General features: G+C 41.2%; 1 protein-coding gene across 1 annotated transcript in view; it reads left to right on the forward strand.

Moving 5' to 3' along the window:
• Window positions 1–280: 280 nt before the first annotated feature.
• Window positions 281–24,756, forward strand: part of LOC132777271 (E3 ISG15--protein ligase HERC5-like) — a 43,403-nt gene continuing 18,927 nt past the window's right edge. Inside the window, exons 1-17 of the mRNA XM_060779623.2 lie at window positions 281–935; window positions 4,362–4,494; window positions 6,302–6,378; window positions 7,708–7,929; window positions 9,573–9,664; window positions 10,918–11,048; window positions 11,592–11,740; window positions 12,687–12,763; window positions 13,165–13,268; window positions 16,280–16,339; window positions 16,573–16,675; window positions 17,025–17,208; window positions 18,545–18,717; window positions 19,999–20,106; window positions 21,485–21,523; window positions 23,424–23,528; window positions 23,608–23,718. Of these exons, the coding sequence (XP_060635606.2) occupies window positions 581–935; window positions 4,362–4,494; window positions 6,302–6,378; window positions 7,708–7,929; window positions 9,573–9,664; window positions 10,918–11,048; window positions 11,592–11,740; window positions 12,687–12,763; window positions 13,165–13,268; window positions 16,280–16,339; window positions 16,573–16,675; window positions 17,025–17,208; window positions 18,545–18,717; window positions 19,999–20,106; window positions 21,485–21,523; window positions 23,424–23,528; window positions 23,608–23,718 (2,223 nt within the window). The 5' untranslated portion in view covers window positions 281–580. The remainder of the gene's footprint in view (window positions 936–4,361; window positions 4,495–6,301; window positions 6,379–7,707; window positions 7,930–9,572; window positions 9,665–10,917; window positions 11,049–11,591; window positions 11,741–12,686; window positions 12,764–13,164; window positions 13,269–16,279; window positions 16,340–16,572; window positions 16,676–17,024; window positions 17,209–18,544; window positions 18,718–19,998; window positions 20,107–21,484; window positions 21,524–23,423; window positions 23,529–23,607; window positions 23,719–24,756) is intronic.

The raw sequence follows: 24,756 nt of genomic DNA on the forward strand, positions 1-24,756 counted from the left end.
TTCAAACTACAAGAAAGAAGTTTCAGTCTCAACATTAGGAAGAACTTCCTTGCTGACTGTAAGAGCCGTTCAGCAGTGGAACTCTCTGCCCCGGAGTGTGGTGGAGGCTCCTTCTTTGGAAGCTTTTAAGCAAAGGCTGGATGGCCATCTGTCAGGGGTGCTTTGAATGCAATATTCCTGCTTCTTGGCAGGGGGTTGGACTAGATGGCCCATGAGATCTCTTCCAATTCTATGATTCTAAAGCTCAGCTTCCAAGACAGATCAGCTCGGATCCTGGCCACCCAATCCAACTTTGATGTTTTCCTTTTTTCGTTTGCAGAAAATCGAAAGTGACCGTGAGGAGACAGGAGCAACAAGAGTACTAGTTTCTGTTTCCTCGGAGGACGCGCCCCCCCCGGGTGAGGTTTCGAAACTAAAGGCGAATTAGGAAAGTGGCAATCGGAAGGAAAGCTTCCCCGCCCTGAATCAAACCTCCTTCGGAGAGAGACCGGCTTTTGCATCGCACTCAGCACAGCCTCCTCTGTCTTGGCACTTGCATCCTGCAAGAGGGAAGAAAATTGTTGAGTTTTCCCCCCACTAAATGGAAGGACATCAGACCCCCGCGAGGAAGAAGCAACCCTCGAAGATGCCCAAAAGGGAGAAGAAGTTGAGAAGATGCCCAAAGGAGATGCCCAAGAGGGAGACTTTGCGCAAAGGCAAAGGCAAGGCGCCCTCCGTGCCGGGCCCACCACCCATGCCATCCTCGGGAGTCTCGGCGGGGCTGAGGCTCTTCCCTGAAATGGACCACGCTTGCGAGGTTGGCCCTGGAGCCATCCGACAGATCAGCTGCAAACACGGGTATCTGGCCGTCGTGGGGACGCAGAAGCGAGACGTGTTGGTGTTTGAGCGAGCGGGGGAGCCAGGCTGCCCAAATGCGGCGAGGAGGAGGAAACCCAGTGAGTAGCCGGGGAAGGAACAGGGCTTGGACTACAACTCACAGCATCTCCTGTCCAGGGAAGGATGGGAATTGCAGTCCAGACAAAAAAGGAGGAGCCTTGGATTGTTGTGAGTTTTGTGGGCTGTATAGCCATGTTCCAGAAACATTCTCTCCTGACGTTTCACCTGCATCCATGGCAGGCATCCTCAGAGGTAGTGAGGTCTGTTGGAAACTAGGAAAATTGGGTTTATATATCTGTATATATAAGATATATAAGACCAGGGTGGGACAAAGGACTCTTGTCTGCTGGAGCTAGGTGTGAATGTTTCAGCTGACCACCTTGATTAGCATTTGATAGCCTGGCAGTGCCTGGAGCAATCTTTTGTTGAGAGGTGATTTGATGTCCCTGATTGTTTTCCCTCTGCTGTTTTGCTGTTTTAATTTTAGAGTTTTATAATACTGATAGCCAGATTTTGTTCATGAAAGCCTTCGACAATACATTCACTACCTCACTACCTCTGAGGATGCTTGCCATAGATGCAGGCGAAATGTCAGGAGAAATGCCTCTAGAACATGGCCCTATAGCCCGAAAAAACCCACAAGAACCATTCTTATAGGGTTTTTTTTTTTTTTGCTGAATTCAGATCTGTGTTCATTTTTTTTCTCTATCATGTGTAGTTTTTGCAATGAGGCTAATTGAATAATTAATGCATTTATGCACTGATATCAATAGAATCTAATTGATATCAGTGCTTAAATGCATGAATTATTTGATTAGCCTTATTGCAAAAACTACACATGATAGAGAAAAAATAAACACAGATCTGAATTCAGTGCAGAAGACTCTATAAGAATTTTTTGGTCGTGTCAGGAGCAACGTGAGAAACTGCAAGTCGCTCCTGTTGTGAGAGAATTGGCCGTCTGCAAGGACGTTGCCCAGGGGACACCTGGATGATTTTTTGATGTTTTATAATCGTTGTGGGAGGTTTCTCCCATGTCCCCGCATGAGGAGCTGGAGCTGATAGAGGGAGCTCATCCGCCTCTCCCAGGATTCGAACCTGCGACCTGTCAGTTTTCAGTTCTGCCAGCACAGGGCTTTCACCGGGGGCTCCTCTATACGAATGACTTAACATGATATCTGATTGGGAAAAAAAACTTGTTGGCTTCTGTTACACAAAAATGATGTGAAATGTGCAGACTGAACAGTAGTCTGCTGTAATAGACCCTTCATATTTTTAAAAGTTGACATGTTCGAAAAAAAAGGCATTTAAAATCAGCATTAAAATGGATTTAAACTGTGCTACTCTCATTTCTGACGATTCCAACAAGTTTGATTTTTTTGGCTTGTTTAAGCTTTCATAGAATAAGGGTATGTCGCTGTAGAATTAATGCAGTTTGTTATGCAGTTTTCAGATTCTATGGAATCATGGGAGTTGTAGTTTTACAAGATCTGTAGAAAATTGCTGGTGCCTCACCAAGCTACGAATCCCGTGATATGATAGAGATGAACAGGGGTGGCTCAACCCATTATGCAAAGTAAGCATTTGCAGTATAGTTGATTTTGCCCAGGGGCGCTCTTGAGGCGCTTTTGGGGGAAAATAGACCTTGAAATATGCAAGTTGTAGTTACTGGGATATATAGTTCACCTACAATCAAAGAGCATTCTCAACTCCACCAATGATGGAATTGAACCAAATATGGCACACAGAACTCCCATGACGAACAGAAAATATATATCGATGATTGGTTGGGGGGTTCGCCAAAATACTGTTTGCTTAACGTTGAAAATTACCTAGGGCCGCCTCTGGGGATGAGCCAAGTGGTATCAAATTGCATTCAATCTTTAGTGCAAATTCACCCACGGTTATTTAATTTCACATTTACGTAATGTTAGTTTTTAATAATGGGTTTGTTGAAACATATTCCTTTCTTTTTTGAAGAGCCAGAACCCAATTTTTTCCCACATTACTTCTGCTTCTAACATGTTCTTCTAAAGACTGTAACTTTGAATCTTAGGCAGGAAAGCTAATGGTAATGAATTCTGGAAGTTTTAATCCAAACACATCAGAAAGGCCCAATTTTCACCCATTATTTGCATTATCATGTCTTTCAGTTTCTATTCTGGAGACAGGACATCATATATACATGTGTCATCTGGTGGTTTATGTAATCATTTTTTAAAGCTGTCATAGAGCATCTAGATTGTGGACACCACTTTAACTGCTTTGACACCACTTTAACTTCTATGACTCAATACTGGGAGTTGTAGGAGTTGTAGGGCGCTTCCAGACAGCACTAAATCACGGGTTTTAAACAGGGGCAAAAAATCTGGGGACTTTAGAAGAGGTCTACATACAGATCTGTTGGTCCTGGGATTTCTGCCTCGGTTGTCCAGACTTGATGCTTTGTTGTGAGATTTAAAGGTTTCCAAGATGAAACTGTGGGACTTCTGCTGAAAACTTTGGCTTTTTTTTAAAAAAAACCTCCAAGATGTGGATATGCCAATATGCAGAGAAACACTGCAGCAAATCACTGCAAAAGTTCCATTTTTTGTCCTGCCCCGAGAAACTATGCCCTCCAAAAAATTCATGAAGTATCTTCCACACAAACAAAGTTTATGGGGTAGGACCACTTCTGCCTAATTCAGGACTGCACAATCAAACAGGAACACACAGTTTCAAGCCAGGAACAGAACTTCGTCATTATTGACACTTTTTAGAGCCTGGCTGCCTGGCCATCTGTCCAGACAGATTTGGTTGTGTACTTGTGGCATCAAACAACAGGATGCTGTTCCTGGGTTATACATGGCCGTTCCTGATTGCTCTTTTTGTGAAAAGATGTACAACATTCACTAGGGGGGCACAACTTTGTCCCAGCCAGAGAAAATGTGCCCTCCACACGTTTCATGAATTTTCTGGCACACTTTTTTTTGCCTTCTACTCAAGTGTCACCATCTTTTTAGAAACTGACCAATCAGGAATAAACATCGAAATCCGCAAACAAACCCAGATAAAAAATCCTGTGATTTCCGATTGTAGGGACATACAGACATGCAAAGATCCACATATTTGGCTCAAAACTGCAATATTCCATCACCTGGTCATCTCACATTTTTTGCCTTTTTTAGTGATTGCTTTCACATTTACAGGGAACGACATCTGACCACCCTCTTATTTGCTGTGGAAGCTCCTGGGATAAAGGTACTGTCTGGAGAGGCCCATAGTTTGGTGAGACAACAAAAAAGCACGCTAAAGAACTTGTAAAACTATGACTCTCATGATTCCATTGCATTGAGCCAGGGCACTACCTTTCACTGGCTTGCTATTTACATTTTGGTCTTTATTATATGCTGTTCAATTTATCAGAATTCTCAAAGCGATTTGAAAGCCAAATGATAAAAAACATGTATAAATTATGTCTGAGTTTGTCTTGTGCAATCTTGCAGAACACATCAAGTTGAAAAAGAATAGCAAAGTGGATTTGCTGGACTCCGAAGCGTCTCATCTGCTCATCCTTTCATCTGAAGGAAAACTTTCTGAACACAGTCTCGCACCTGGAACTGTTCATTCAGAACCAAGGTAGAAGTCCCTCAATGATATTGCATGCAATTAGTTTTGGAGGTCCAGTGTGTTGTTGTGTTGTTTGTAATTGTGAGTGGATTAGTTTGTACCGAGTGGGTTGTCCTAGGGCCATGGCAATTTTGGTGCAGTTTCGTTGGGGGGGTTTAGAGTTTACCTGTCCGGTATAACCAACCTAACAGATTTATATATATAGATATCGCTGAGACATCAATAAAAATTTTCAATTCATAGAATCATAGACCGGATGATCTCGTGGGCCATCCAGTCCATCCCCGCTGCCAAGAAGCAGGAAAATCACATTCAAAGCACCCCTGACAGCCTCCAAAGAAGGAGCCTCCACCACACTCCAGGGAAGAGAGTTCCACTGCTGAACAGCTCTCACAGGAAGTTCTTTCTAATGTTTAGATGGAATCTCCTTTCTTGTAGTTTGAAGCCATTATTCTGTGTCCTAGTCTTCAGGGCAGCAGAAAACAAGCTTGCTCCCTCCTCCCTATGACTTCCTCTCACATATTTATACATGGTTATCATGTCTCCTCTCAGCCTTCTCTTCTTCAGGCTAAACATGCCGAGCTCTTTAAGCTGCTCTTCATAGGGCTTCTTTTCCAGACCCTAGATCAATGTAGTCACCTTCCTCTGGACACATTCCAGCTTGTCAATATCTCTCTTGAATTGTGGTGCCCAGAATTGGACACAGTATTCCAGGTGTGGTCTAACCAAGGCAGAATAGAGGGGTAGCATGACTTCCCTGGATCTAGACACTAGGCTCCTATTGATGTAGGTCAAAATCTCATTGGCGTTTTTTGTCACCACATCACATTGTTGGCTCATGTTTGATCTTTTTCACACATACTGCTCTCGAGCCACGCGTCCCCCTTGTTATTCCAGAAGTAGTGGTTTGAGCTTTGAAGTATGACTCTGGAGACTATCACTCAAATCCCTGCCAAACTCACTTGACGGCTTTGGGCAAGTCACACTTTCTCAGCCTCAGATGACAGCGAAGGCAACCCCCCTCTGAATAAATCAGAAACTCTGTTAAGGCACACAGCAACAAGAAGGATATATTAGCATATTAGCACAACTCTTGTGTACATGAGAATATGTTCCTGGACTTTATATGGATAGACGAAACCAAAGATAATAATGAACCCTATTGAAATGAAGCATTTCTGTTTCAAGAATATTGCTAGAGATACTAGAAAATGCTCAGAGGACCTATTTTGTCAGATGTGGAAAAATGAATCCATGAATATTGGTCCTGCGGGTATGGGGATCGTATTGTAAGACTGAACACAAAACGGGTATTGTGTTCATCTGCTCTCAGTTTGGCTTTTTCAAGTACAGTAGAGTCTCGCTTATCAAACCTTTACTCATCCAATGTTCTGTATTATCCAACATAGTCTTCCTCATGCCCAGATCCACAGCTGTTGCAATGTTTTGGTGCTAAATTCATAAATACAATATTTACTATGTAACATTACCATGTATTGAACTGCTTTTTCTGTCTATTTGCTGTAAAACATGATGTTCTGGTGCTTTATTTGTAAAATGACACTGTAATTTGATGTTTAATAGGTGTTTCCTTAATCCTTCCTTATTATTCAGCGTTTTCGCTTATCCAACGTTCTGCCGGCTCATTTATGTCGGATAAGTGAGACTCTACTGTATAGCTAATCCACTCAAGTTAAGTTATAATCTTCAGATTCCAAAGATGTTTCCCCTCTTGAGTCATTTGCCTAAATTGTGGAGTACTTACACAAATGTTGACACTTGATTGACACGTGTGTTCATTTTTTTAATAAAACAGATTACTGAAAGAATTAGGAAACAAACGGATTGTTCAAATTGCGTGTGGTGACCATCATTCCATGGCACTTTCAGAAGGTACTAAGCATCTTTTATATGTCATTAATTTTTTTTGAGTTAAAAATCTCATAAAATTTAAAGCAATCATCTTAGAAGTGTGCAGTTAAACTTCAGTTGTATGATGCCCTCCTCAAGCCAAAAGGAGAGGCAGGTAAAAAATAAAAATAAAATCAGCCACAAAGTTAGAGCCAGGCAGAATCAAGCCTGGCAGTGGTCAGACCAAAGGTCGCCTAGGCCCCTTCTAAGGTAAAGGTAAAGGCTTCCCCTTCACATTAAGTTGAGTCGAGACTGACTCTGAGGGGTGGTGCTCATCTCCATTTCTAAGCTGAAAAGCTGGCATTGTTCATAGACCTCTTCTAGGCCATGTGGCCATCATGACTGTACGGAGCGCCATTATATGGCAATGTAGGCCCCTTCTACACTGCCATATAAAATCCAGATTATCTGTTTTGAACTGGATTATATGGCAGTGTAGACTCATATAATTTACTTCCAAGCAGCTTACCTGTCCAAACATATGTCCCTCTATGATCCACCTCAGAGATTAAGATCGTCGAGGGAGGCCCTACTCTCAGTCCCACCCCCATCGCAAGCACGACTTGAGAGGACAAGAGACAGGGCCTTTTAAGTGGTGGCCCCTCACCTATGAAACTCCCTCCCCAATGAAATTAGATTTGCCCCATCCTTCTTGACCTTCAGGAAATAACTGAAAACATGGTTTTGGGATTAGGTTTTTAGCCAGTAATGGAAGAAGTGTAATATGAGACTACAAATTAATATAATGATGATTCAGCCCTGGAATATGATTTGGATCATGTGATTTTAATTGATGTTTTAATGCTATGTTTTCAATGGGTTTGGTTTTAACTTTTTTGTTTATTTACCGATGTATTAATATATGGCATTGAATTGTTGCCTTTGTAAGACTGTCCTGAGTCCCCTTTGGGGTTGAAAAGGGTGGGATATAAATATGGTAAATAAATAAATAAAGAATAAATAATGTGGATTTTCTGCTTTGATAATCTAGATTATATGGCAGTATAGAAGGGGCCTAAGTGATCGAGTGTACTTAACTATGTACAGTACTTGATATTGGTTCTGATTTTCAACCTTGGAACAAATAATTTATTAACATTTTAATCATCTGTAGCATGTATTTTGACTTAAACTTCTTAACAGATTTCATGTTAGAGAGAATCCTGAGATGTCATTCCTGAGGGAAATAGTCCACATACCTTTTCAGGTGTTGCAGTCCACTGTACATCCTTGCTGAGACCTCCACACAGACACCTGTCAAGAACCTCAGTGTGTATTGCATTCGGTCATGTTGCCTCTTGTTCTATTAAGGAGGAGAACTCTTTGCCTGGGGTCAAAATGAATATGGCCAACTTGGATTGGGAAGGAAGAGCAGCACTACTGGAGAACCACAGTTGGTGTGGCCACTTGAAAGCGTTCCTCTGGCCCAAATCGCAGCTGGTTCATCTCACAGCATGGCTCTATCTTTGTCCGGTACTGTATTTTCTTGGGGAAAGAATGCTTTTGGACAACTGGGACTTGGAGACACAGCAGGTGAGGAAAAACTGATATAAATGTGGTGGAATGCGTATCTGAGAAATACCTACCACAGCTAAATGAAAGGCGAGATATATCTCCTCTAACTAAGCCTCTAACAGCAAAGGTCTTTTTTACAAGTCTTTAAACACCCACCTAGACCTCCCTTTGACTTCATTCTCTGTCTAGCTGGGAGTTTTTTTAAGCAGCATCCCAGTGTCAAGGTAGAGGAGTATTTTTATAGTAAACAATGCAATCAATGTATTGTCGAAGGCTTTCATGGCTGGAATCACTAGGTTCTTGTGGGTTTTTTTGGGCCATATAGCCTGAAAAAACCACAAGAACCTAATGCAATAAATCTTTTTTAATATGATTTTTATTGACACATTTCAAAATATATATACATAAAAAGAATATGGATAGAAAAAGGGTATAGTGAGCATTGGAAAAGCATTTGGGGTGTGGGGAAAAGGATTTGGATATATAGTGCTAGGGAAGGAGAAGAAAGAAAAATGAAAAGAAAAGGGAAAAAAAGATAAAAATTAAAATTAAAAAAAAAGGAATGGGGCATCAGAAAGTGTGTATGGGGGGAGATTTGGCTTCCCCAATTTTCTTTTCCAAGTCCTCATCTTAATTTTTGTCTATTGTTTCTTACTTGCCACATCGGCTTCGCCATCGGTGTTTCTTTTTGGTCTATCTATTTTTTTCCATCCCACACTGTTAGTGTGTTGTCAATGCTGTTTTTCCATATATTCATCGAACAGTTTCCAATCTGTTTTCTTAACCGGTCTTCCTGTAAAATCTTTCAAATAAAAAGTCAATTTATTCATATCTCTTATTTCCTCAACCTTGTTTAACCATTCTTCTTCTGTTGTAATTTCATTGGATTTCCATTTTCTAGGATACACTATTCTGGCCGCAATAGTCAAATAGTCATTGTTTGTGTCCAGTACTATATCTTCATCCGTGATTCCTAGTAACACAATAAATCTTGATGCATCCATATTGTAGAATTAGTGCAGTTTGGTGAGGCAACAGCGTACTTTGGCAGACAAGGCTAAAGTCCTTGGAAAACAACTCCTGCATTGATTTCATAGCATTGAGCCTTAACAGTTCAAGTGATGTTGAACTGCATTCATTTGACAAGGTAGATGCATCCTTAGCCTCTTGTTATTGTTGATGCGTACAATACAAACATACAACCAGCAACATCTATTTAAATAAAAATGTAATGTTGGTTTGTGGGATTAACATAACTCAAAAACCACTGGACAAATTGACACCAAATTTGGACACAATACATGTATCAGGCCAACAAGTGACCATCACTCATAAAAACATTGAGAAACACAGCAGAAGAGACTTAAAAAGCCAAAAAACAAAAATGCATTACAACACATGTGCAAAACCACACATATATACGCAAACTCACATATACACATATATATACACACAAAACACATATACACAGACTGGTCCACAGCAATGCATGGCAGGGAATGGCTAGTTTTACATAAAATTCCAGTTGTGTATATAAAGGTAGACAAAATTATTTCCAGGTATAGTGATAAACTATTTTATTATCTGTTTTTCTTCTTAAATACTGTATGTATTGGTAATCTTTCAGCATGGCTCCATTTAACATTTGATTCTTATTTCAGACAGATGCTTCCCTATGCATGTGAAGGCCTTGGAAGATAAGAAAATAGCATTCATTTCATGTGGTGGAGAACACACTGCAGTTCTATCAAAGGTTTGCATGGGTTTCAGAACTTCAGCAATTTTTTAAAAGTCACCACAGACTAGTGCCCCCCCCCCCAACGTTCATAGGCCATAGTGCAAAAAAATATAGTTTGACCTCCATATTCATGGATTCTGCATCCATCAGTCATCACTCTGCCAAACATGAAGGTGTCTCATCAAATAACAAATCCCAGGATTCCATAGCATTGAGCCATGGCAGTTAAAGTGGTGTCAAACTGCATTAATTCGACAGTGTAGAGGCACACCCAGTCATTAATGGAACTGGACCAAGCCTAAAGAAACTATCTCAAATTGATGTATGAATCAAAGCAATTTATTCAAATTTATATAAGCATATAAAGGTATAGCAATGCTGTGTTACAAGCCATGCAAATGTATAGAAGTCCTCATTTTCTTTATAGAAAACAGACAAATCATGAAGAACTATGAATTTTTAAATGGTCTGATATTGCAAAAACATTGCCACCTGGGGTCTCTCTAAGAGAGAAAGGCAAAATATGAAACCAATACATAAAAATAGAAGGAATCAACTGAATATGTTATAGAGAATAACACATTATCAATTCAAAAATGTCCATTTCCAGTATGCTGAGCCAGATGGTGTAATAGTTTGAGTGTTGTACTATTGTGTGACTGTGGAGCAGAACAGATAACTCCACATCTGTATGCTTGTCTACTATGCCCTGCTTCATGTACAGAGGAAGAACTTTTGGAGGCTACAGACAATGCCATTGCTGTTGCCCGGTTTTGGTCAAAAGATATTTAGCCGCCTATTTTTATCAGTTTTATACTAATTTATGCAATGCTTTTGATACGAAATAATAAACTTTATGGGAACGGTTTTAAATTTCCACTTGGCCATGGAAACCCACTGGCTGATCATGGGCATGTCACACACTCTCAGCTTCAGAGGAAAGCAAAGACAAATTGCCTCTGAAAAAAGTTTGCCAAAAAACCCCCCACCATCATACATTTGCCATAGGATTGTCATAAGTCAGAAAACAACAAATTGTGGTCCCAAAATTAAATTGTCCAAGCTCTGCCAAAGATCCTGGTCATTGTACCATCATGTGTACTGTTGTCTCATCTGTATTCAGAGAGAATTTCCCATGCAAAGAGCAGCAGTAGAGAATTGGATGATTTCTTTAACCTCTTGCCCTACCTTGACAAATGTTCCTTCTCTATGAATTATCAGCAGTTGTTTGTGCTGAGGAGTGACCTTATTTTCTTTTGTCTATGAAGGATGGGATGGTCTGCACCTTCGGAGCTGGTAGCCATGGACAACTTGGTCACAACTCCAGGCGCAATGAGCGGTTTCCACGTCTGGTGACAGAGCTGTTTGGGGCTCGAGTATCTCAGATAGCTTGTGGAAGGTAAGCAGGAACTAATTATTAGCATTGTTAAATATTATTTTAAGATGCACCATAGTACAATTTGTCCTGCTTTAAAAGCTACCAGTATTTATGTCAGGAAAGGCTTCTCACCGTCGAAAGTGACCCCAAATCTTAGGAGCCCCCGGTGGCACAATGTGTTAAACCCTTGTGCCGGCATAAGTGCTGACTGAAAGGTCGGAGGTTCAAAATTGGGGAGCCGAGTGAGCTCTCGTCTGTCAGCTCCAGCTTTCTCGTGGAGACATGAAAGAAGCCTCGCATAGGATGGTAAAACATCCAGGCATCTCCTGGGCAACATCCTTGCAGACGGCCAATTCTCTCACACCAGAAGCAACTTTCAGTTTCTGAAGTTGCTCCTGACACACACAAAATAGGTTGATCCTGATCCACTACACAGAGGAAACCACCAAATGCTTGACAAAAACCTTTCACTTCCATAGTAAAAGTTGTTTTGGGAGTTAGGCTTGGGAACATTTGATGTCAATAGAGCTTCCACATATAATTTTCCTTTAATTCTGCTAACAGATGGCACACTCTTGTCTACGTCCCAAACCTGGGAGAAGTCTATTCTTTTGGATCTGGAGCAGAAGGACAGCTTGGAAAGGGGGAGAAATGTGACCAACTAATACCGCTTCCTCTGGATTTGACTGTGAATGGCCAAACGATGATCCGAGGTAAATCGTGTGCTTTTTTTGTACACATATAGTTGGAATCAAGACAATTCTAAATTTAAGAACCACCTTTAAGTTGGTGTTTCCCATTAGCTACAGCTGGTCTTCCACATTCAGAGCTTCCACTTCTGCAGATTTAGTATTTGCAGATTAAATCAATATGTTCTTCTAGGAATCTCTAGGACCTTGAGCATGACTCTGTGATAAGCCCCATCCATAGAGTGTTGGATGACCTATAGATTTGTAAAGGGAACACTTCTGTAGGCATTTACAGGTCCTCCAATGTGATTCTCTGGTCACCTTTTGGAAAAAGTTGACCACAAAGTTGTGCTGAAAGACTTATAGATTTCTAGAAATGTGTTCTTTCAGATAGAAAATATTTTTATTCATTGTTTTTCTACTTTTGTGAGGGTCCTGCAGCAAATGTAGAGTGAGGCCAAATTATATGGAGGAATTAAAGATCAGGAAAGAAATGGACAGAAGGGGAGAACAGCTACTTCAAGAGAAAATGACAAGACTAATAATTCTGTAAACATAATTTGTCTTATGGTTGTCATTGTAATTTAAAGAAGCCGTGGTATCACAATGGGTTAAACCCTTGTGCCAGCTGAACTGCTGACTTGAAAACTTAAAGGTTGGTGGTTTGAATCCGTGAGATGGGGTGAGCTCCCGTCTGTCAGCCCGAACTTCCCACGCAGGAACAGGAGAGAAGCCTACCACAGGATGGTGATACATCCGGGAGTCCACTGGGCAACTTCCTTGCAGACAGCCAATTCTCTCACACCAGAAGCGACTTGCAGTATATTCTCAAGTCACTTCTGACGTGATAAAAAACAATTGTAATTTAATGAAACATTTCTGATTTCTGGCCAAATAATAAGAATAGCTCACAATTGTTTAAATAACTTGTTTAAATAACTTGTGATCAACTGCTTAATATCTATTGCAGGAAAGAATATCCCAGAGGAAATGGTTAAAGTCATTGCTGGAGAGGATCAAAGCATTGTGCTTCTATTAAAAGAAAAGGTGAGCCATAGTGAATGGAAAAACTTGGTGGGACTGACAAGTCTACTGACAAATATGAAAGATACTGAGACACGAAAATGCTTAAATATTGGATTGCGGAGGACTCCACTTCAGCAGCAATAATTTGAAGGGAAGTAACTCTGCATTTATTGAACACAACCCTGAATTTCTGGAAAGGCTGAAATACATCCTTATCCTCCATAGCATGTTTTAAAAGACAACTTAAATATTTATGGAATCATAACAGCACAATTTCCACATTATTCTGGTCATAGTGACCATATATAATTTGACACATTCATTCCAAACTTCACTTGGGGCTCTGCTGTGAAGTCACCGGAAGACGGAAAAAATACTTAGCATATGAAATCATATTCTGGTTTTTGTCTTATTTTCTGCAGCAAAAATATGCAAATTTAAGCCGAACACTTGCCAGAGTAGAGGAGGAAAAGACTGAAAAGTGGATTTCTAATTCGGATCCTAAATGCTGGCAGAACATAGAACAGTAAGTCTCTGCTGGATTTTTACAGTCGCTGTTTTAAGAAAGTAGTTCTGTGCCAATCTTTGTCATAGTTTGGTTTTTATGGCATAACATTCCTAATTACAAACCAAAGAGAAGAGTACAATATTTAGTATATGTGGAATGTAGGATTAGGGAGTGGATGGCGAGGAACACTGTGAGTTTCATTACAGCGACATTTAGAGAATTACAATATTCTCACTTCTAGTTTAATGGGTTTGTGGGAGCTATTTTTGCAGTGTTGGATGTCTCAGGAATTCTTGGGCTTAAATAAGAAATGTCATGTTTTGAGGTTCACCATCTAGCCTTGTGCGCTACTATCATTTTTTGTACCCAGGATGAAAGTCCTCTTAAGGAATAGAACAGGGTAAGCCTTTTTGCTTCAGACCCAGAAATAGATGGAGATTTATTAGACAAGACTAACTAAACAGGACAAGCATGGTCTAAGTTCTAGCCCACCTCCTCTGTTTGGTCAAAAGAAGAGTGCCTTCTGTCTGAGCTACTTCCAGGAATGCATATACACTGGAAAATCAATGCAGCTTGATACCACTTTAACTGCCATGGCTCAATGCTATGAAATCCTGGAAGCTATAGTTTGAAGAGGCACCAGCTCTCTTTGGCAGAGAAGTTTAAGACCTTTAAAAACTGCATCACTGATAATTCCATAGCACTGAACCATGACAGTTAAAGTGGTGTTAAACTGTATTAATTCTAGAGTGTAGATGTATCCTAGGCCTATTTTCCAGGTCAAGCAAGTTAACCCAGAGATTGGAGCACCCAGTGGCACAATGGGTTAAACCCTTGTGCCAGCAGGACTGAAGACCGGCAGGTTGGAAGTTCGAATCTGTGGAGAGTGCAGACAAACTCCCTCTGTCAGCTCCAGCTCCCCATGTGGGGACCTGAGAGAATTCTCCCACAGGGATGGTAAAACATCAAACATGCTCATGATGTAAAATAAGAGAAAGGGAAGAGACAGCCAATCTATTGCTACTCTTTCCTCTGTTGCCTCTTTTCCCATCTTTTTCTATTATGGAAAAGCAAGCCATGCATGATGTTGATTATGTCAGTAGAAAAAGGAAAAACAAGGAGGCGATAGGACCTCTTCGAGGAGAAGATGGGGCAATGCTGACAGGGGATAGGGAAAAAGCAGAAATACTTAATGCCTTCTTTGCCTCGGTCTTCTCACAAAAAGAGAGTCTTCAACCTCAGCAAGATGGAGTGGATGAGGGTTTGGAGGACATCCAACCCCAAATTGGGAAAGAAGTCGTCCAGGAATACCTGGCCGCTCTTAATAAGTTCAAGTCCCCAGGGCCAGATCAACTACACCCCAGAGTATTGAAGGAACTAGCGGAAGTCATTTCGGAACCATTGGCAACCATCTTTGAGAGTTCTTGGAGAACGGGAGAAGTTCCAGCAGATTGGAGGAGGGCCAATGTGGTCCCAATCTTCAAGAAGGGAAAAAAGGACGACCCAAACAACTACCGTCCGGTCAGCCTCACGTCGATACCGGGCAAGATTCTGGAAAAGATTGTTAAGGAAGTGGTCTGCAAACACTTAGAAACAAATGCAGTCATCGCTAATAGTCAACATGGATTTATCAAAAACAAGTCATGTCAGACTAATCTGATCTCTTTCTTCGATAGAGCTACAAGCTGGGTAGATGCAGGGAATGCCGTGGATGTAGCGTACCTGGATTTCAGTAAGGCCTTCGACAAGGTCCCCCATGACCTTCTGGCAAGGAAACTAGTCCAATGCGGGCTAGGCAAAACTACGGTGAGGTGGATCTGGAACTGGTTAAGTGGACGAACACAGAGAGTGCTCACTAATGCTTCCTCTTCATCTTGGAAAGAAGTGACAAGTGGAGTGCCGCAGGGTTCCGTCCTGGGCCCGGTCCTGTTCAACATCTTTATTAATGACTTAGATGAAGGGCTAGAAGGCATGATCATCAAGTTTGCAGACGACACCAAATTGGGAGGGATAGCCAATAGTCCAGAGGACAGGAGCAGAATTCAAAACGATCTTGACAGATTAGAGAGATGGGCCAAAACTAACAAAATGAAGTTCAACAGCGACAAATGCAAGATACTCCACTTTGGCAGAAAAAACGAAATGCAAAGATACAGAATGGGTGACGCCTGGCTCGAGAGCAGTACGTGTGAAAAAGATCTTGGAGTCCTCGTGGACAACAAGTTAAACATGAGCCAACAATGTGACGTGGCGGCAAAAAAAGCCAATGGGATTTTGGCCTGCATCAATAGGAGCATAGTGTCTAGATCTAAGGAAGTAATGCTACCCCTCTATTCTGCTTTGGTTAGACCACATCTGGAATATTGTGTCCAATTCTGGGCGCCACAATTCAAGAGAGATATTGACAAGCTGGAATGTGTCCAGAGGAGGGCGACTAAAATGATCAAGGGTCTGGAGAACAAGCCCTATGAGGAGCGGCTTAGGGAACTGGGCATGTTTAGCCTGAAGAAGAGAAGGCTGAGAGGAGATATGATAGCCATGTATAAATATGTGAGAGGAAGCCACAGGGAGGAGGGAGCAAGCTTGTTTTCTGCTTCCTTGGAGACTAGGACGCGGAACAATGGCTTCAAACTACAAGAGAGGAGATTCCATCTGAACATTAGGAAGAACTTCCTGACTGTGAGAGCCGTTCAGCAGTGGAACTCTCTGCCCCGGAGTGTGGTGGAGGCTCCTTCTTTGGAAGCTTTTAAACAGAGGCTGGATGGCCATTTGTCAGGGGTGATTTGAATGCAATATTCCTGCTTCTTGGCAGGGGGTTGGACTGGATGGCCCATGAGGTCTCTTCCAACTCTTTGATTCTATGATTCTATGATTCTAGGGAGCTATGCTTGAGAATGGACTCTAACAGAGAAACAGAAATCAACTCAGAATAACTCAGAGCAGATGCCCCTTGTCACTTGCAAGAAATGCTGAATGCCAAAAACAAAAGCTAAAAGACTACTGGTACTTTGTTCTTTTTTGCCAAACAGGGAAATTAAGCTGATCTTCTCATCTGCCGCTTGCATCAACGGAAGCTTTCAAGAGAAGAGGTAAATTGCATTCATTTGAGGATCTACTGATTCGGTCAACAATAACTGAGATTAAACTTGGGTGGGTTTTTCTTTTAATGATTAGCAAGAATATGTGAAAATTCTGTGGGCATCTACAGACATGCGTTATCACCAAGCAGGCAAATAGGGCTTGCAAAGTGTTCAGAATTGATACATTTTCACAAGCAAGGGAAGAGTCTGTGATTGTAACTGGTCCATGGTCTTTCTGGCAGAGAGAAAACATGCAGAACATCCTCGAAGGGTGCCAATGTGGATATGCCAGCAGTATTCCTTTTCTGTGAAAAGATTGCTGCTAAGCCTAAAATCATCACACAGGTAAGACTCAACCCTGAAATCTGATATATCAGGATAGAAAAGGGCAGTTTCAGATTTTTGTCCGATAGGAAAAGCAGAACAACTTCCTTCCATTAAAACCAATATCCAAAGGACACTGACTATGGAAATCACACAGGAGGACATAGACATTCCTAGAGAAATCATATTAATCAAATCCAATCTGCAAAGGTGGATTGTCATTTATGAGGTCCAATTTCTGGTAGAACATTTTGCACGGGAGAATCCTGGGGGAATTAAAACTGAGTATTAAAAACCAATGCTATATTAAACTGAATTTACTACTCTAGAGCAAGCTTTTTATTGCTGTCATGTTTTTCCCCTCTGGAAGATGTTGAAGGCCCTTCGGAAGCTTCTCAACTCTCTCTCATGTATTCCTGCCTCTCCTGAAGCACTCAGACTCTTCCTCATTGTGCCTGTCCTCCTACGGAAGGAGGATGTTACGTCAGATTGTCTCCTTGGTCAACTGGCACAAGTGATCTGCAAACTTCCAGAGAAGGACAAGAAAGTCCTTGGTAAAGCTGGTTTATTCATTTCACTTAAATAATTTTGATAATATTAAATACTCATACTTTAAGGTCCTTCAGGTGTTCTGAAATATAAAGGAAGGTAACACTTAAAGAACAATTGCCCCTGAACTTTCTGCAGCCCTGGATGGCTGTGAGTTTTCCAGACTTTATGGCCATATTCCAGAAGCATTCTCTCCTGACATTTCACCCACTTCGATGGCAAGCATCCTCAGAGGATGTGAGGTCTGTTGGAAACTAGGCAAGTGAGATTTCTATATCTGTGGATATCTAGCGTGAGAGAAAGAACTTGTGTGTGCTTGAGGCAAGTGTGAATGTTGTAATTGGACACCTTGATTAACATTGAATGGCCTTGTAGCTTCAAAGCCTGGCTTATTGCTGCCTGGGGGATCCTTTGTTGGGAGATGTTAGCTGGCCCTGATTGATCCTTGTCTGGAATTCCCCTGTTGTTCTTTATTTACTGTCCTGATTTTAGAGTTTTTTAAAATACTGGTAGCCAGATTTTGTTCATTTTCATGGTTTTTTCCTTTTTGTTGAAATTGTCCACATGCTTGTGGATTTCAATGGCTTCTCTGTGTAGTCTGACATCGTAGCTGTTATAGTGGTCCAGCATTTCTTTGTTCTCAAATAATATGCTGTACCCAGGTTGGTTCCTCAGGTGCTCTGCTATGATTGACTTCTCTGGTTGACTTAGTCTGCAGTGCCTTTCATGTTCCTTGATTCGTGTTTGGTGGTCCCTATGTAGACTACTCAACAGCTGCATGGTATACAGTAGACTCCTTCAGAGGATGCCTGTCATAGATGTGGGAGAAACATCAGAAGAGAATGCTTCTGGAACATGGCCATACAGCCTGGAAAACTTAGAGTAACTCAGTGATTCTGGCCATGAAAGCCTTCGACAACACATTTTCAGCAGTCTGTTTTGCTTGCAGTGATGTCTAGCTTGCTTTTAAGGGTAGAGTCCTTTAAACAAGAAAAAATGGTTATAATAACGCCATTTATTTGCCCCTTCAGATAATAAAATATGGAGAGGGGCGTTTTTTCATCTTCCAGCGAGAATATATCAGATTGACTAAGGCTCTGGGAAACTAGGATTTGAATCCTGGCTCAGCCATGGAAGTTAATTGGGCAATCTTGGGCAACTCTCAGAGGAAAGCAATGGCAAGCCTTCTCTGAATACACATTGACAAGAAACCCCTAGGATAGGGTCACCATACGTTGGACTGGACTTGAAGGGTCAGAACAATAGGGACACATCTCTACCACAAGTATTTGTGTGCTTAGCTCCAGGACTGCAATGTATACTCATCTGCTCTCTTTACAGAATCCTGGTGGTCTAATCTAGACGTCATGTTCTTCAAGGATCTAGTGGGCATGTATCAAAGACTTATCAGTGCCAATCTCTCTTCTGTCATTAAACACCTGAGATGTTTAGAGAGTGTAAACCTATCAGTGGACTTCATTTCGTCTCTTCAAGTTCTACAGATGCTTTATGAGGTAGGGAGACCTTGAACGGTAAAGTTTGAGGCATTGTATGAGAGAGTCTCAACATTTCCTAACTGAAGGATCGATGAAATATTTGTTCTATACCCCCACTTTCTCTGTGACGACCTGGGAACTACGTACCAATGGCTTTATGGTCAACTAGCAACCTACTGATAACTCAGAAACCCACTGATCTAGGTAGAAGAGGGAATGGGCTGTTAGGGAAGAGGAGGAAAAGGCAATGCGGGGGACGAAGGCAGCACCTTGACTACTACTGACCTCGACCCCAATTGATTATCACCAGAGATTACTAAAAGGGAATATCAGAGCTTAGAATTACCCAGCCGACATGCTTCAATATGCTCCCTAGGTTAGCTGGGGAGACTTGGTTTGAGGGTCTACACCTGATGGAAAACAGAGTTGGTGGAACTTCTCTAGAACTGCACTATCTCCTTAGAACTCCCTTGTGCAAGGAAGTCTACCTGGTTTTGAGTGTTGAATGTGGGATCGGAAAGAACCATGGTGCAGCTAATTAGTAGCCAGCTGCATTAAATCACTATTGACCAAGAGGCCATGAGTTCGAAGCCAGCTCAGGTCAGAGTGAGCTCCTGACCATTAATAGTCTAGCTTGCTGTTGACCTATGCAGCCCGAAAGACAGTTGCATCTGTCAAGTAGGATATTTAGGTACTACTTTACATGGGGAGGCCAATTTAACTAATTTGCGATGCCATAAAAATCTCCAGCAGCGTGAAAAAGAATGAGGAAGTACTCCATCAAAGGACCCGGTGTCACAAGTGGGCTGTGAAGTGACAGCTCCCTTGGTGGCTGGAATTGAGCATACCCTCATGAAGCTGAAGCTGGAATGTTAAATTGCCTCTGTGTCTGTCTATATATGTTGTGTGCCTAATGGCATTGAATGTTTGCCATGTATATGTGCATTGTAATCCGCCCTGAATCCCCGGCAGGGTGAGAAGGGCTGAATATAAATACTGTAAATAAATAAACTGGCTTTTGCAAAATCATGAAGCTCACAATGTGACCACAAGCCAATAACTGTCTGTCAGGTTGACTTTAAAATAAGCAGCAGTGAGGGAATTACACATGCTCCTTTCAGATTGATAGAAACATAACTCTGATTTTTTTAAAAATTGGGCATTTTTGAAAATGAGGCAGTTTCTTTAAGGTTGTCTCGCTGATTTTGTCTTCCATTGTACTGTTACTACCGAACCACAGTATTTTGCAGCAAGTTCCACATATATCCTGTTAATCTTTGTTTGCATTCATAAATTCAGGTAAATTGCAAGACCAACTTCAGAATCCAAGAAAGCAACTTTTACATTCCTGAATTAAAAAGAATGCTGACTCCTCCAAGTATGAATAATATATGGAACGAGGAACAAGTAAGTAGCAATTGAAGTTGTTCTTACCTTTAGGAGTCAAGTGTCATTTCCTCCTGTTTTTTATTCTTCAAATTCAGATTTATTCCACTGTATTATAAATATTAGTGAGCCAGTGTGTGTAGTGGTTTGAGCACTGGACTATGACTCTGAAGACCAGGGTTAGATTCTCCACTCGATCTTGGAAACCCAATAAGTGACTCTGGGTGAGTCACACATGGTTTTGGATGAATCACCTCATAATAAGGTTTCCTTTGGGTCTCAATAAGTTGAAAATGACTTGAAGGCATACAACAACTATGACTGTAAATACCAGTATCTAGGTGAAACTTTCCAAAAATGCCATTTCTAACATCTCAAACTTTCCCAGACCACTAAAACAAAAATAAATATGAATATCCACAATACCGAGGCCAGCAGTGATAGCAATGCTAATATGCATTACTTCTACGATGTAATAAAATAATAATACATTTACTTATGTTCCACTCTATCTCCCTGAGGGGATTACAGTATACACATATATAGGCAAACATTCAATGCCTTTTTATACAGTGAACAATGACATAAAGGTAAAGGTTTTTCCCTGACATTAAGTCCAGTTGTGTCTGACTCTGGGGGTTGGTGCTCATCTCCATTTCTAAGCCGAATAGCCAGCGTTGTCCGTAGACACTTCCAAGGTCATGTGGCCAACATGACTGCATGGACTGCCGTTACCTTCCTGCCGGAGCGGCACCTATTGATCTACTCAAATTTGCATGTTTTCGAACTGCTAGGTTGGCAGAAGCTGGGGCTGACAGTGGAAGCTCACACTGCCCCTCAAATTGGAACCTGTGACCTTTTGGTCAACAAGTTTAGCAGCTCAGCGGTTTAACCCACTGCTCCACCGGGGGCCACCGAACAATGACATACAATACACAAACAAAGGCAAAGGTTTCCCTTTCCATCTCCGGCGTCTGGAGATGATGCTCAGCCCTAGTCATATAGAGGTGCTCTTGTTCCATTTTCCATGCTGAGAAGCCTGTTGTCCATAGACCCTCCTGGTCATGTTTTGCCGGCATGGCTGCAGGGAGCCTTTTGCTTCTTGCTGAGGCGGTACCTATTAATCTACTCACATTACATGTTTTCAAACTGCTAGGTAGGCAGAAGTTGGGGCTGACAGCAGAAGTTCACCCTGACATGAACTGCCAACATTCTGGTCAGCAAGTTCTTCTGCAGCTAGCAGTTTAACTCACTGAGCTACCACGACCCCTTTATGTAGATGTACCCAAAGCTATTAGAAAGTTGGCCATCTATGTCGCGAAAGGGAAATATTGTTTCACTGAAAGTGTTTCAAAATATTGTTTTTTTCTCTGTTTTCTCTTGTACAACTTTGGAGCAGCTGATCCGAAGACTTACTTCAAAGGGAGATGAACTCAAGGTAGGGATTACTTGCTCTGTATTTTGTCATGCTCTAGTCTCTCTGGTGTCATTAACTGATTAGCTGTCTTGCCTTTCCATGTTTATCTCAGCATGAATTTTTCTTCCCATTTAACATGCTTTTACTTTGCTACCCCTTTCCTACAAGAGACTCGAATGCTATTTGCCAAGAAGCATCTTGATTAGGGCCACCATATGCAGGTATTCCTGCAATGACTAAAAAGCCTAGGTGTTCTAATCTGAAGAAACGTTTTGTCTTTCTGGCTGAAATTATGTCACTTCAATCTGACTGTAACAGCTGTTCAACACTGGAATAAGCTGCCTCCGAATGTGGTTATCTCCTTCTCTAGAGCAGTGGTTCTCAACCTTCCTAATGCCGTGACACCTCAATACAGTTTCTCATGTTGTGGTGAAACCCCCAGCCATAAAATTATTTTCATTACTACTCCATAACTGTAATTTTGCTACTGTTATGAATCATAATGTAAATATCTGATATGCAGGACATATTTTCATTCACTGGACCAAATTTGGCACAAATACTCAATATGCCCAAACTTGAATACTGGTGGGACTGGGAGGGATTGATTTTGTCATTTGGGAGTTGTAGTTGCTGGGATTTATAGTTAACCTACAATCAAAGAGCATTTTGTACTCCACCAATGATGGAATTGAACTAAACTTGGCACAAAGAACTCCCATGACCAACAGAAAATACTGGAAGGGTTTGGTGGGTGTTGACCTTGAGTTTTGGAGTTGTAGTTCACCTACATCCAGAGAGCACTGTGCACTCAAACAATGATTGCCATGGACCAAACTTGGCACAGATACTCAACATGCCCAAATGTGAACACTGGTGGAGTTTGAGGAAAATAGACCTTGACATTTGGAAATTGTAGTTACTGGGATTTATAGTTCACCTACAGTCAAAGAATATTCTGAACACCACCAACAATAGAATTGAGCCAAACTTCACACACAGAGCCCCCTGTGACCAACAAAAAATACTGTTTTGTGATGGTTTTTGGTGAACCCTCTGACACTCCCTTGTGAACCCCCCACCAGGGTTCCCAACCACCGGTTGAGAAACACTGCTCTAGAGGTTTTAAAGTAGATGGTCATCTGTCAGGAGTGCTCTGATTTATGTTCCTATATGGCAGAATGGAGTTGGACTGTATATCCCTTCGTGGTCTCTTCCAACTCTAGGATTCTAGCCCAGGAGATATCTATTCTATAGACTGTTTTATAAAATAGAGTCCAAGGAAGATATTAATGACCTTCAGTACAAGTGTTCTTAGGTATTTGGAAAGTGAAATAGATTTTATCCCTCGTTTTCACTGAAAATCTGAAATCCACTGAGGAGAGAGACAGAAGCATTGTTGTGCTCTGGCAAAACAGTATGTGTTTAAGCAAGCAACCTGCATGCAAGTCAATGGAGCATGAAACTTCTTCATTCAACTCAGGCCCCTTCTCCACTCCCAGATAATCCAGGTTATCAAAACAAAAAACTCACATTATCTGCTTTGAACTGGATTATCTGAGTCTACACTGCCATATAAACCAGTTCAAAGCAGATAATGTGGATTTTATATGGCAGTGTAGAAGGGGGCTGAGTGTACATTTTGGCCTTCGCTCCATCATACTGTTCTACCATCCTGTTTCACATTTCATACCATTATTCATATTGTCCTGTTTCATGTGTCCTCTATCAGTACCACCAGGCATTTTCCTTATTTCTTTTAATTTCTGCAAAATTCTCGGTTCTTCCACACCTTCTCATACTTTTCTTTAACCATGGAATACATGAAACGGGTTAACAATTTAGTAAAACTGTAGACTTTTCAGTATCAGATTTGAAAGTTAGCAATTTTATACTGTAAACTACTGCTTTGTCATTTCAGTTTGCTTGTGATGTACTCATCTGCTTCCCTTGCATCTTTGAGTTGGAAGATAAGATTCTTCTGCATACACTATGCTGTTTGAGCTTGAATCTTGACTGCAGCTTGGTAAGTGAATCAAAAATTGCAAGGTATGACTGTAAAATACTTATCACAGTCCTGTGACCTAATATGTGTGTCCTCACAGAACAACCCTGGCATTGTCAGCAAGCTGCACGTTAGAAGGCAACATTTGATGCAGGATACGTGGCAGTGTATAAGAAGTGCCCCATCAAACTGGTTTCAGCGGTTTCTTAAAGTAAGATACTCAGTTTTATACCTCTAATTGTGTTGTGGTAAGGCTCATCTGAAATTCAGAAAAGTACCATTATATATACCCATGCCCTTTTTTGAGTTTTTTGGGAAACGAAATCTTGTTAAGCTCAGTATCACAACATGTGATACTGCCTCCTTTGTTATAACTAATGTAAATCACACATGATTAAATTCAGAGGGGAAAAAAGTGAAGTTAATTTTAGTTGTATTGGAGACCAGAGTGTCAAATTAAGTCTTCTAGTAAACTAGACATCTCCAAACGGGTGCCTGTCAAATATGTTGAACTACAAATCCCATCACACATTATCAGAGGCATTCCTAAAGACAGCAAGAGTTGAAGCCAACAGATGGAGAGCATGGCAGTCTGAATTACATATATACACCAAAACAATGAGTTTTTCCAATGTCCTGCCTCCCTGCGCACATTTCTATATAACTGACAATATGCAGTTTCTCTTCCCAATTTATATGGCATTAGAATGCTGGTATATCTACGGTAAACAATTGTAATGGAAAGGAGCACTTTGATGGTGTGTAATCTTGAGGTTACTTGCAATAATTCATAATTTTTTAACAAGTAATATTTATTATTATTTATTTACTGTATTTGTATACCGCCTTTCTCAGGCCGCAGACAACTCAAGGCGGTTTACAGGCCAAAATTCAGTGGCCAATACCATAATATAGGCTGACCATTAACAATTCAACCAAATCACATAGAGTCTTGAATAACAAAAGCAACTTACAGAAAGGTGGTGACTTCGGCATTTAATGTAAGTGAAGCTCAATGTCCAGTTAGGGATATGTTATACCTGACTAACATGGTCTGAGGGTCTCTTGGTGGCACAGCGGATTAAACCGCTGAGCTGCTGAACTTGCTGACTGAAAGGTTGGTGGTTTGGATCTGGGAAGTGGGGTGAGCTCCCTCTGTTAGGCCTAGCTTCTGCCAACATAGCAGTTTGAAAACATGCAAATGTGAGTAGATCAATAGGTACCACTTCTATGGGAAGGTAATGGCATT

This window comes from Anolis sagrei, chromosome 5, assembly GCF_037176765.1.
Source record: "Anolis sagrei isolate rAnoSag1 chromosome 5, rAnoSag1.mat, whole genome shotgun sequence".
Classification (NCBI taxonomy): domain Eukaryota; kingdom Metazoa; phylum Chordata; class Lepidosauria; order Squamata; family Dactyloidae; genus Anolis; species Anolis sagrei.